At 37.6% G+C, this 15,000-nt stretch overlaps 1 protein-coding gene across 1 annotated transcript in view; it reads left to right on the top strand.

Moving 5' to 3' along the window:
• The window catches only part of EXOC3L4 (exocyst complex component 3 like 4), a 333,013-nt gene that overhangs the window by 189,848 nt on the left and 128,165 nt on the right, over window positions 1–15,000 (top strand). The window contains exon 7 of the mRNA XM_053706598.1: window positions 4,360–4,455. Coding sequence (XP_053562573.1) covers window positions 4,360–4,455 — 96 coding nt within the window. The remainder of the gene's footprint in view (window positions 1–4,359; window positions 4,456–15,000) is intronic.

Here is a 15,000-nt window from a genome sequence, read left to right as displayed (position 1 = left end):
GAACATACAATATTAAACAACTTTACATTTTACTTCTGTTATCTAATTTGCTTTTTTCTTTTGGTAACCTTTGTTGAAAAGCATACCAAGGTATGCAAAGGAGCAGCAATGCACTGCTGGAAGCAGCTGGTGATTGGTGGCTGCACATATATGCCTCTTGTCATTAACTTATGTACTCAGCTACCTCACAGTAGTGCATTTCTGTTACTTCAACTAAGGATACTAAGAGAATGAAGCAACTTTTATAAAATAAATTGGGAAGTTGTTTAACATTGCATGCTCTATCTGAATCATGAGCAAAATGTTTGGGTTTCGTGTCTTTTTAAGATATGTTATTCTATAGCAACAATACAGAAATGTCTTGTGATAACAAGGTGTTTACTGTCCCTTTAATACCTGCTGCAATTTCACACCAGATTTCACAATGGTGGAGTTACTCAAGAAACTATGACCCACAGAAAATCACAGTATAAATATAAGAAATAAATGTAAGAGGAAATGGTTTATTTGTTCAAGTAAAGGGACAGTATACTCCTTGAGAGTCTATTATTAAATATTTAGTTATGCATAATAGTACAACTTACAATATACTTTTATTATATATTTTATCCATTTTTATGTAATTTAGTTCTGAGAATTAGAAATACACAATTTCCCACACTGCTGACTTATAAGGCTACATATCTTTCCTTAACTGGCTTTAACAGATGACGTGCAAAACACTTTATGCTAACAATATGGTTGTGATTAGCCTTACTGCCAATATGTGTTTCTTTGGCGTATTATAGCCAGTGCCTCACTAGCCTGTGACCTCACTGCACGTCACTGATATATATATATATATATATATATATATATATGTATATATATATATATATATATATATATATAATTTAATCTATAACCAGCTAGTGAGGATATGGGTGGTTAGGGATAGGGCACCACTTGTATAATTAATTGTGGTGATCCTAGAGCAGGAAGTTTAAATAATTAAATTGAATAAAGAGAGCACTAACAGTAAACCTAATCCTGCAACCCCCTATTAAGCCAATCAAATTCAAAAGTACAGACACCGTCCCTTTAAGAACAAATCAGCGTATACATCCCACTCATATTGAGATAAATCAAATTAATATTTATTAGGGCAATAAAAAACAAACAAATTCAACTGAGCCTATATCAGGGATTCCTGAATAAATGCTACTGGTATAAATGTTGAAACTTAAAATATATCATAGACATGTAATGTGGCACAACATAATCAGCAATCTGTTAAAGTTCCACCTGGGATAGTGAACAATGTATCCACAACATGTTGCAGTTTATATAAGTGTAACAAAACAGGGCTAAGTAAGCCTCTCTTCTTAGTGACAGGGAATTTACAGTATAAATCACTGCAGCATGTAAACAGACCAGCGGTCCTCCTATAGACCAAGCTCACTGGACCACCAGGGGGTCCATCCGATAAAAATCGTCGCCCGCAAAAGCCGGCGACGCCAATATTTGCGCGGGTTTGGTATCACATATACGGCGTAACCTAGAAGTTACGCCCGTATATTTCTGCCGTCGCCCGTAGTTTTTTGGGCTATAGGCAGGTATACCAAACCAGCGCAGTTTGGTATCCAATATGCAGCGTAAGGACTTACGTGGCGAAAATGGAGAAAACTTACTCCATTTTCACCTCGCCACAAAAAGCAGCCGTAAGAAGCCTTACGCTGACTATTGGAGCCCTGTAACTCCCTAAACTGCCTGCCAAAATAAACCTAACACCTAACGCATGCGCAATGTCTATCTCCCTGTCAACCGCGATCTTCTAAAATAAACCTAACACCTAACGCATGCGCAATGTCTATCTACCTGTCAACCGCGATCCCCCCCCCCGAAATCCCTAATAAAGTTATTAACCCCTAAACCGCCGCTCCCGGACCCCGCCGCCATCTACATAAACTAACCCCCTACTGTGAGCCCCTAAAACCGCCGCCATCTACCTTATCTACCTGATCGGAACAGCCAATAGAATGCGAGCTCAATCTGATTGGCTGATTGGATCAGCCAATCGGATTGAACTTGAATCTGATTGGCTGATTCAATCAGCCAATCAGATTTTTCTAACTTAATTCCGATTGGCTGATAGAATCCTATCAGCCAATCGGAATTCGGCGGACGCCATCTTGGATGACGTCATTTAAAGGTACCTCATTCGTAGTTCAGTAGTCGTCCGGGATGGATGCTCCGCGGCGGCGGAGCGAAGAAAGAAGATTGAAGATGCCGCCGGAAGAATGAAGACTTTGCTGCCGCTTGGAGGAAGACGTCGCCGGAGGAAGAATTCTTCTTTGCCGCTTGGAGGAAGACATCGCCGGAGGAAGAATTCTTCTTTGCCGCTTGGAGGAAGACATCGCCCGGATCGGATCAGGAGTTCGGCCCGGTGTGGTGAAGACAAGGTAGGGAGATCTTCAGGGGGGTAGTGTTAGGCTTTTTTAAGGGGGGTTTGGGTGGTTTTAGAATAGGGGTATCTGGGTGGTGGGTTGTAATGGGGGGGGGGTATTGTATTTGTATGCAAAAGAGCTGAATTCTTTGGGGCATGCCCCACAAAAGGCCCTTTTAAGGGCTGGTAAGGTAAAGAGCTTTGAAATTTGTTTAATTTAGAATAGGGCAGGGAATTTTTTTTATTTTGGGGGTTTATTATTTTATTAGGGGGCTTAGAATAGGTGTAATTAGCTTAAAAATCTTGTAATCTTTTTTTTATTTTTTGTAATTTAGTGTTTTTTTTTTTTGTAATTTAGTTTAGTTAATTTAATTGTATTTTTAGATAGATGTTTGTAGTTTATTTAATTTATTGATAGTGTAGGTGTATTTGTAACTTAGGTTAGGATTTATTTTACAGGTAATTGGGTAATTATTTTAACTAGGTAGATATTAAATAGTTAATAACTATTTAATAGCTATTATACCTAGTTAAAATAATTAACAATTTACCTGTAAAATAAATATTAACCCTAACATAGCTACAATGTAATTATTAATTATATTGTAGCTATCTTAGGGTTTATTTTATAGGTAAGTATTTAGATTTAAATAGGAATATTTTAGTTTATAAATGAATTATTTAATATAAATTTAGTTAGGGGTGTTAGGGTTAGATAGAGTTAATATAGTTAATATAAATACTATAGTAACTATATTAACTATATTAACCCTAATATAATTAGGGTTAATATAGTTAATATATATAATGTAATACCTATATTAACTATAATATACTTAGGGTTAATATAGATAATATAGCTGGCGGCGGGGTAGGTAGATTAAATTAGGGGTTAATCATTTTAATAGAGATAGCGGCGGTGTAAGGGGCTTACATTAGGGGTTAATAATTTTAATATAGATGGGGGCGGTGTTAGGGGCTCACTTTAGGGGGTTATAGATATAATATAGCTGGCGGCGGGGTACGGGAGCGACGGTTTAGGGGTTAATAACTTTATTAGGTTGCGGCGGGGTACGGGAGCGGCGGTTTAGGGGTTAATAGCTTTTTTATTGTTAGGATAGTGAGGGGGGATAGCGGATAGAGGGTTAGACGTGTCGGGCTTTGTTAGGGAGGCGTGTTAGACGTGTCGGGCTATGTTAGGGAGGTGTGTTAGACAGTGCGGGTGATTTAGACTTTAGTCAGGTTTTATAGGCGCCGGCAGTTTCTAACGTGGCGCAAGTCACTGGCGACTCCAAAAATCTGTACTTACGCAGATTTCTGGACATCGCTGGTTTGTGAGACTTGCGCCACTTTAGCAAGTGACGGCGCCGCATATTGAATGGCTCGAGTTGTGAGCTGAAACTGCGGGCGACGTGGGTTCCCTCGCTTGCGCCGCAAACTGCGATCTATATCGGATCGCGCCCAAAATCTTCCGCAGGGACTCATCAGCTCTGACTTGGTGTATGTATAATAATTTGGTGTGTTCCTCACTCCCTTTACAATTATCAAAAATGACATCAGACTCTCCTACGTCTTTATCAATTTTATCCAATTTCAATTCTTCATCCTTAATGATTAGTTGCATTAGTTTGAAGCAACACTCAGACAAACATGTTTATATATATATATATACTGTATATACATATACTGACATTCTAATAGGAATATCACCATACAGCAAGATAGTTCAACTTAGCATCTTCTTGTAATAATAATGTTAACTGCAATGTTCTAATATTTGTCTTTTCAGTGTTTAAGTGGTCAGCAATAAGGTGTAAATATTAACTGCTCTTTAACCGCCACTGAATCACTTTACATTTTCTAAATCATATTTAGCATGCTCTCATTTGTCTGTTTAAATGAAAATATTACAACTAACATCATTTCTTTCTCAGACTAGAGCATACATTCACTGATTGGTCCACTGGAAAATTTTCTGCCTGCTTTGTTCAGTATTTAACCATCTATGTGAATAGCTTCATTAAACTGAGGTAAGAGAATGTTAGGTGTGTTTGTATGAGTGTGTGTGTATATGTATGTGTAACGTGTGTGTGAGTGTGAGAGAGAGAGAGGGAACGAGAGTGATGTGCTAAAATTATTTTGTTGTATTATCAAAAAATGCCCACAAGATGGCAGCTTCAAACAATGAATAAAGGTGTTGATCATATAATCCTTTTAAAAAGCTTATAAGATCTACATAAATCCCCAAAGACTTTAAAGGATCATAAAACTATCGCCTTTTAAACCTTGTTTTTAATTTCAGTTTGCCATAAAACTTAAAGGGACACTGTAGCGAAAAAAAATATTTTGTGATTCAGATAGAGCATGCAATTTTAAGCAACTTTCTAATTTACTCCTATTATCAAATTGTCTTCATTTTCTTGGTATGTTTATTTGAAAAGCAAGAATGTAAGTTTAGATGCCGGCCCATTTTAGGTGAACAACCTGGGTTGTCCTTGCTGATTGGACAGCACCTTTAAACAAGTGCTGTCCATGGTACTGAACTCACAATTTGCTGGCTCCTTAGCTGAGATGCCTTCTTTTTAAATAAAGATTGCAAGAGAATGAAGAAAAATTGATAATAGAAGTAAATTAGAAAGTTGCTTACAATTACATGCTCTATCTGAATCATGAAAGAAAAAAATTGGGTTCAGTGTCCCTTTAAGGTAAATGTAAAGTTGAATGAATTAGTGCCCAGATTTAAAAAAATACTATTAAAAACAGGGGCACTTTCATTCATGAAACTTTAGAGTGCAATTTTTTTTTAAAATAGTTACCAGTTTCTTTAGCAAACACAGACCGTTATCCTCCGCCCGCAGCTTCTCTGTACTTAGCACTTCAATGACAAAACCGGCTTCCTCCAATCACGGTGTGACCTCACAAGATAGACGCCTTTACTATCCATGCCCCAGCTTTGCACAACCAACATTGTTATATTAATATACTCTAAATTTCTGCCTGTTTCTAAGCCAATACAGACAGCCTCTTCTCACATGCTTTTTTATTTGTTTTTCACAACAGGAGACTGATAGTTCATGTGACCATATACTGTGTAGATAACATTGTGCTCACGCCTGGGGAGATATTTAAGAGTCAGCACAACACAGCACTAATTGGCTAAAATGCAAGTCAATAGATAATAAATAGTCACAGTCATGTGATCAGGGGGTTGTCAGAAGATGCTTAGATACAAGGTAATCGCAGAGGTAAAAAGTATATTAATATAACAGTGTTGGTTATGCAAAACTAGGGAATGGGTAATAAAGGGATTATCTATCTTTTAAAACAATAAAAATTATTTTGTAGACTGTCCCTTTAACACAAGCAATCCTATCCATTAATTTTGTTTCTAGGGATTTTTGAATGTTATTGACACTCACTACCTACAATGAATTCACAATCTGATTGCTCTTACCGTGAAAAAAACCATTATGTTCTTGGAGATGAAGGGGCCAATTTATCAAAGGTCTTGCGGACCTGATCCGACAGTGAGGATCAGGTCCACAAGACCTTGCTGAATGCGGAGAGCAATACGCTCTCCGTATTCAGCATTGAACCAGCAGCTCACAAGAGCTGCTGGTGCAACGCCGCCCCCTGCAGACTCGCGGGCCAATGGGCCGCCAGCTGTCAATCAACCCGATCGCACTCGATCGGGTTGAATTCCGGCGATTCCTGTCCGCCGGTTTGGAGCTTGATAAATGTGCCCCGAAATCTCCTTTCCTCCAACCTTAAATTGTGACTTCTTGTCACAAACAACTGTCTTGAGATAAACAGAGTTTCTGCCAACTCTGTATATGGGCCTTGCGCAAGATTACAACAGATTGATACAAACACTAAAATAATAAACAAGATTATGAGTTCTAATCAGCATGGCTTTAGGAGAAATAGATCATGTCAAACTAATCTAATTAGATTCTACGAGGAAGTAAGTAAAAATATAGATAAAGGGGAATCAGTTGATGTGATATACTTAGATTTTGCAAAGGCATTTAATACAGTGCCACATGAGAGATTAATGCACAAAATTAAGGGACTGGGAATAGCTGAAAATGTTAGCTCATGGATAAATAACTGGATAAAAGATAGGGAGCAACGAGTAGTAGTAAATGGATCATACTCAGATTGGACAAAGGTAATCAGTGGCGTCCCCCAGGGATCAGTACTGGGCCCAGTTCTTTTTAATATTTTTATAATTGACTTGGAGCAAGGATTAAATAGCGACATCTCTATTTTTGCAGATGATACTAAGTTAAGTAAGGTCATTAGGTCAGAGCAGGACGAACTCTCTTTACAAAGGGATTTGCTAAAATTAGAACTATGGGCAAGTGAATGGAAAATGAGATTTAATACTGAAAAATGCAAGGTTCTACATTTTGGAAATAAAAATAAGCAGGCTACGTATTTTTTAAATGGGACAAGACTTAGCCAAACACAGGAGGAAAGGGATTTGGGAGTAGTAATAGATAACAAGCTAAAGATGGGTGCACAATGCAGGGCAGCGGCTTCAAAGGCTAATAAGATACTAGCATGTATTAAAAGAGGCATTGATTCAAGGGAGGAAAGCATAATTCTGTCATTATATAAAGCCCTGGTAAGACCTCACCTTGAGTTTGGAGTGCAGTTCTGGGGACCGATTGCTAAAAAAGATATTGCAGAACTAGAAAAAGTTCAGAGAAGGGCCACAAAGCTAATAAGGGGATTGGAGAAATTAACCTATGAGGAGAGGCTAGCCAAACTGGGTCTGTTTTCTTTAGAAAAAAGGCCCTTCAGAGGTGACATGATTACTTTATATAAATATATTCAAGGCCCATATACAGAGATGGCAGAAGCTCTGTTTATTCCAAGAAAATTGTTTCTGACAAGAGGTCATAATTTAAGGTTGGAGGAAAGGAGATTTAATCTCCTGCAACGGAAACGTTTTTTCACTGAAAGAGCAATAAAATTGTGGAACTCATTACCAAAGGAGGTAGTGAATGCCAATACCATAGATACATTTAAACATAGTCTGGATAAATTTCTGTATATAAACAAAATTCATGGATATGATTGCTAGTATTAAATGGGTCACATTTTAATGGGGTTATTTAAGCGTAACTGGAGCTTTTTGTAAGTATTTTAGATTTGTATAGGTTGAACTCGATGGACTTCAGTATTTTTTCAACCTTATCTACTATGTTACTATGTTAATACATTTTTCCAATTTCAATATAAATTGCAGTTACATATTCCAAACTTATTCACAAGGTCATAGATACTAACACTACCAAAGTATGTAGAAAAATAGAGCCAGGCACTTAAAGGGGCAGTATACACCAATTTTCATATAACTGCATGTAATAGACACTACTACAAAGAACAATATACACAGATACTGACTTAAAAATCCAGTGTAAAACCTTTTAAAAACGTACTTAGCTGCTCCTAATTTAGCACTGTTGATGAGATTAAGCTGGGACTTCCACTGAAAGGGGCTGAGAGCAGACCTCCCCCTCCCTGCCCTGGATATGAAAAGATCCATTAAACAAACAGAAGCAATCTGAAGTCTGTGTACATCAGTATACATCTAAAACTTTGGGGCTTGGCTAGGAGTCTGAAAATCAGCCCAATGTTATTTAAAAATAAGCAGAACTATACATTGTTACAAAAACTCCCCCATATGGGCTATATAACTGGATCATCTACAATACATTTATGCAAAGAAAATTCTAGTATACAATGTCCCTTTAAGAGTGCAGTAATAATACTCAAGTATTACATTGTTCAATAAACCTCAGTTTTTTTTTAAAATATTTAGGAGAGGCGGTAGAGGCTCCTCTATAGGAGCACAGGCACACGTGAACCCTTTGAGAGAGAAAAATAAAAAGAAATTGGAAAATGTATATTTATACAGCCAAAAAGGTTCCAGTCCAGTTTTGTTAAAACATTTTTTTTTTTTTTTTGCCATTTCTACTTTTATCTATCACACGTGCGATAGATAGAAGTATAGGCTTCAAGCCCTTTGTACTTATTTCAAACTGTCTGCAGCGGCGCCCCCAACCCAGCCCTATACCTTGTAAATCGCACAGTTTTTGATGTGTGAGTGAGAGCATGTGATGACGGCATGCGGGAGGAGGAGCTAGTTGGCGCAAAACTGAGTTGGAGCTAGTGAGATGAGAGGGGGAGCCATGTGGCAAAACACATGTTCCGTTCCGGTAGAGATATAATTATATGATTACTTTAAAGCTTGTTCACAGACTGTGTCCAGAGGAATGATAATCTGACAGTAATATGGTCCCACAGGTGAGCTTTATTAATGTACATATCAGGAAAATAGCATTAGCAACACAATTCTCTCAACTGTATTGGCATTTTTTCCTCGGGGTTCTGACAATATCATGCTAATCCATCTCCTATATCCCTAATCCTGTCTACTAAAGGGAAAGATTTGAGAGGCGAGTTAATTATGTTGAAGATAACATATGCAAAACTTTTACAATTACATGGGCTGTCAGCTCCATACAAATACATCAGTGGTCTGTATTACTAGGAGAACTGTTGTTGCTGAGGACAAGAAACAACCTTTTTTGCCTCTGCTGATGTTCTCTGCCTTTACTTTTATGAAAAGCAAATTATAAATTTCCAAGCCTTCCCAATATGCTACAGAGGGGCATTCCATAATGTTAGAGTGTTTTCAAACTGTCCCTCCAGTTTTCATTTTCAAGATTAAAGGAATAGCTTAACTAACTAACTAACTAACTAACTAACTAACCTTTCCATTTTTGCTTTTAATCTTAGCTGAGAGCTTGTAAGTGAGTGCTGGACTTTTTCTGTGTGTTGTATTAATTTGTTTTGTAATTTTCCCTGTAGTTCTTGCACCCAGACCTGTCTGGGGTTTACTGCCTGTGACTCTGGGGACAGCACAGCTTCCTGTGACTGCCAGTGAGCACCCAGGGCTGAGCATGTTGCAGGGTCATGGGATATATACCAGGTCCGGTCTGAGAGTGCAGTCCCCTTCCGTGTTTTGTATATGTCTGGGGTGATTACATAAGCCTGTGCACCCTTCACTTGTTCGCAGTTTGTTTGGATTGAGAGCTGGCATTGTGTGGCTGTTTTTAGGGTCCCAGGTTTTTGGAAAGGACCTTGACGTGGTACCTGGGCTTGTCCAATTTGGCCAAATGCAGTAACTAACCTTTCCATTTTTGCTTTTAATCTTAGCTGAGAGCTTGTAAGTGAGTGCTGGACTTTCACTGTGTGTTTTATATATATATATATATATATATATATATATATACACATACACACACAGGGCTAAAAATGTCCACTCTTTACCAGCTATTTACGAGTAAAAATGTAATGGTGGCAAGGGAGAGTTAGTGAGTGAATGTTGAATCAATATTCACTCATGGGGGCCGAATTATCATTGTCTGGTGAACATGATACGCTGTAGCGTATCATGTCCACCAGCCATCGCTGAATGCTGACTGCATACACTGTCGGCATTTACCATTGCACAAGCAGTTCTAGTGAACTGCTTGTGCAATGCCGCCCCCTGCAGATTCACAGCCTATCGGCCGCTAGCAAGTCGTATCAATCAGCCCGATCGTATGAGATGATGGGCAGATTGATGTCTGCAGCCTCAGAGCAGGCGGACCAGTTAAGAATATCAGACAATACACCATACAAAGGTGAATATCTACTCACAGTGTATATTGCAGGTTACCGGCTCCTTCCCAATATGAAAAGATAATATCACAGATTCAGTAAAAAAGTTTGTCTTTATTTGGCTCAACGCAAAAGCGTTTCAACGGTCCCAGCCGTCTTTCTCAAGAGCAATACAAGTGCTTTTATTGCTCTTGAGAAAGACGGCTGGGACCGTTGAAACGCTTTTGCGTTGAGCCAAATAAAGACAAACTTTTTTACTGAATCTGTGATATTGTCTTTTCATATTGGGAAGGAGCCGGTAACCTGCAATATACACTGTGAGTAGATATTCACCTTTGTATGGTGTATTGTCTGATATTTCAGCACCACTATTTTGCACCTAGAGTTATACAACCGAGGAAGAAAAGGAAAGGAAGATACCAACGACTGATACAAGCTGAACCAGCGCCTCCAGCTAGCACACCTGATCTATTCACACAGACCTTGGGAGAGACTGTGGGACGGCTGCGGTTCACCAGAAGGGGAAAGTATTAATACATATTATACACCTGTTTGCATGTGGACCAGTTAAGAAGCAGTGGAAACAGGGGCATCAGGGGCCACCCTTGATAAATCGGTCCTACAATCCGAAGTCTGGTGACGTGTTGTAAGTAGCAAAGTTAGCACATTTGCAAAAGCTACACTCCTATTGCAGCATTGACAAACACACATTTTGGCCTATGTGCTAAAAATATTATCTGAAGGGATATTATTATATATCCTAGAAAAGGGCAAGGATTTGTTATTCCTCTAGGCAGGGCATGTAGGAACACCATTAGTGCTTGGACTGTTACTTCTGAGATGGTAAGCAGGGGCAGAGAGAGATTGGGAGGAAAAGTAAAAGTGGAGAAGAAGATAGCTTTATGAGAGAGTAGAGAATAAAAAAGAGATAGAGTAAAAGATATAAGAGAGGAGAAAGAGTGTAAAGAGAAGATATGGCCTGAGAAATAAGGGAGAGGGTAAAAACCTTCCATGACTGTGAGCACTTTCTCCACTCTCTCACTTCAACAACTTCCTATTTCTATCCAGCTGTGGTCTTACCCAGAACCACTGCGTTGATGATGCTAACTGCTTTGCACTTATTTTTGTTAATCTATTACTTAATGTACCATTGTTTCATTTTTTAAGGTATAAAATAAAAAAATATTAAAAATGACCGCTCAAGAATGTATTCACAATGGCTAAACATATGCAAAGAAGGGGTGGGGTAGTGGGTGTGGTGTAGGCAGGTAGTGGGTAGGATCAGATGTGGTAAATTACATATTGGCCTGGCTAGTATCTTAGAACCAGAAATGTTGAGCCCTGAATAATATATATAATATTATATATATATAAAATTAAATGGTTTAATACAATACATACAAAAAGTTTCAGAGCACTGAAATAGCTAATAACAAACCTGTGTCATTTATTTATCCCTTGCACAAACATCTGTCATTTATTTATCCCTTGCACAAATGTGTGTATTTATTTATCCCTTGCACAAACCTGTGTCATGTATTTATCCCTTGCAAAAACATGTGTCATTTATTTATCCCTTGCACAAACCTGTGTATTTATTTATCTCTTGCACAAACCTGTGTATTTATTTATCTCTTGCACAAACTTGTGTATTTATTTATCCCTTGCACAAACGTGTGTATTTATCCCTTGCACAAATCTGTGTATTTATCCCTTGCACAAACATGTGTCATTTATTTATCCCTTGCACAAACCTGTGCATTTATTTATCCCTTGCACAGACCTGTGTATTTATTTATCCCTTGCACAGACCTGTGTATTTATTTGTCCATTGCACAAACCTGTGTATTTATTTATCCCTTGCACAAACCTGTGTATTTATTTATCCCTTGCACAGACCTGTGTATTTATTTATCCCTTGCACAGGCCTGTGTATTTATTTATCCCTTGCACAGACCTGTGTATTTATTTATCCCTTGCACAAACCTGTGTATTTATTTATCCCTTGCACAAACCTTTGATACATATTTAACCCTTGTATAAGTCTTCAGAGAGTTCTTGATTTTTTTTGTCTGTCTGTTCTCTACATTTATAATATTTAGGTGAGGTTGGAATTCTCATATCAAACCACAGCTCCCGGCTCATTTACTGTAAGTGCTTGAAACATGATAGGGCTGTTTGTTTTGCTGTAGCAAAGATTATCTGGTAAAAGTCATTAAAGAAGTATGAGAGCTGCATGCAGAGTAATAACGCCTGTGCGCTCAGTGTGATGCCCTGCTTAATAACAGCAACTCCCTTGCACAAACCTGTGTCATTTATTTATCCCTTGCACAAACCTGTGTTATTTAATTATCCCTTGCACAAACCTGTGTATTTATTTATCCCTAGCACAAACCTGTGTATTTATTTATCCCTTGCACAAACCTGTGTATTTATTTATCCCTTGCACAAACCTGTGTATTTATTTATCCCTTGCACAAACCTGTGTATTTATTTATCCCTTGCACAGACCTGTGTATTTATTTATCCCTTGCACAAACCTGTGTATTTATTTATCCCTTGCACAAACCTGTGTATTTATTTATCCCTTGCACAAACCTGTGTATTTATTTATCCCTTGCACAAACATATATCATTTATTTATCCCTTGCACAGACCTGTGTATTTATTTATCCCTTGCACAAACCTGTGCATTTATTTATCCATTGCACAAACCTGTGTATTTATGTATCCCTTGCACAAACATATATCATTTATTTATCCCTTGCACAGACCTGTGTATTTATTTATCCCTTGCACAAACCTGTGTATTTATTTATCCCTTGCACAAACATATATCATTTATTTATCCCTTGCACAGACCTGTGTATTTATTTATCCCTTGCACAAACCTGTGTATTTATTTATCCATTGCACAAACCTGTGTATTTATTTATCCCTTGCAGAAACCTTTTTCATTTATTTATCCCTCCCTTGCACAAATCTGTGCATTTATTGATCCCTTACACAAACCTGTGTCATTTATTTATCCCTTGCACAAACCTGTGTATTTATTTATCCCTTGCACAAACCTTTGCACAAACCTGTGTATTTATTTATCCCTTGCACAAACCTGTGTCATTTATTTATCCCTTGCACAAACCTGTGTATTTATTTATCCCTTGCACAAACCTGTGTATTTATTTATCCCTTGCACAAACCTGTGTATTTATTTATCCCTTGCACAAACCTGTGTATTTATTTATCCCTTGCACAAACATATATCATTTATTTATCCCTTGCACAGACCTGTGTATTTATTTATCCCTTGCACAAACCTGTGCATTTATTTATCCATTGCACAAACCTGTGTATTTATGTATCCCTTGCACAAACATATATCATTTATTTATCCCTTGCACAGACCTGTGTATTTATTTATCCCTTGCACAAACCTGTGTATTTATTTATCCCTTGCACAAACATATATCATTTATTTATCCCTTGCACAGACCTGTGTATTTATTTATCCCTTGCACAAACCTGTGTATTTATTTATCCATTGCACAAACCTGTGTATTTATTTATCCCTTGCAGAAACCTTTTTCATTTATTTATCCCTCCCTTGCACAAATCTGTGCATTTATTGATCCCTTACACAAACCTGTGTCATTTATTTATCCCTTGCACAAACCTGTGTATTTATTTATCCTTTGCACAAACCTTTGCACAAACCTGTGTATTTATTTATCCCTTGCACAAACCTGTGTCATTTATTTATCCCTTGCACAAACCTGTGTATTTATTTATCCCTTGCACAAACCTGTGTATTTATTTATCCCTTGCACAAACCTGTGTATTTATTTATCCCTTGCACAAACCTGTGTATTTATTTATCCCTTACACAAACCTGTGTCATTTATTTATCCCTTGCACAAACCTGTGTATTTATTTATCCCTTGCACAAATCTGTGTTTTTATTTATCCCTTGCACAAACATATGTCATTTATTTATCCCTTGCACAAACCTGTGTATTTATTTATCCCTTGCACAGACCTGTGTATTTATTTATACCTTGCACAAACCTGTGTATTTATTTATCCCTTGCACAGACCTGTGTATTTATGTATCCCTTGCACAGACCTGTGAATTTATTTATCCCTTGCACAGACCTGTGTATTTATTTATCCCTTGCACAGACCTGTGTATTTATTTGTCCATTGCACAAACCTGTGTATTTATTTATCCCTTGCACAAACCTGTGTATTTATTTATCCCTTGCACAGACCTGTGTATTTATTTATCCCTTGCACAAACCTGTGTCATTTATTTATCCCTTGCACAGACCTGTGTATTTATTTATCCCTTGCACAAACCTGTGTCATTTATTTATCCCTTGCACAAACCTGTGTATTTATTTATCCCTTGCACAAACCTGTGTATTTATTTATCCCTTGCACAAACCTGTGTATTTATTTATCCCTTGCACAAACCTGTGTATTTATTTATCCCTTGCACAAACCTGTGTCATTTATTTATCCCTTGCACAAACCTGTGTATTTATTTATCCCTTGCACAAACCTGTGTTTTTATTTATCCCTTGCACAAACATATGTCATTTATTTATCCCTTGCACAGACCTGTGTATTTATTTATCCCTTGCACAGACCTGTGTATTTATTTGTCCATTGCACAAACCTGTGTATTTATTTATCCCTTGCACAAACCTGTGTATTTATTTATCCCTTGCACAGACCTGTGTATTTATTTATCCCTTGCACAGACCTGTGTATTTATTTATCCCTTGCACAGACCTGTGTATTTATTTATCCCTTGCACAAACCTGTGTATTTATTTATCCCTTGCACAGACCTGTGTATTTATTTATCCCTTGCACAAACCTGTGTATTTATTT

Source organism: Bombina bombina, chromosome 1 (genome assembly GCF_027579735.1).
Source record: "Bombina bombina isolate aBomBom1 chromosome 1, aBomBom1.pri, whole genome shotgun sequence".
Classification (NCBI taxonomy): domain Eukaryota; kingdom Metazoa; phylum Chordata; class Amphibia; order Anura; family Bombinatoridae; genus Bombina; species Bombina bombina.
Note: the sequence above shows the minus strand (reverse complement) of the source record. Positions and strands in the feature narration are given on the sequence as shown.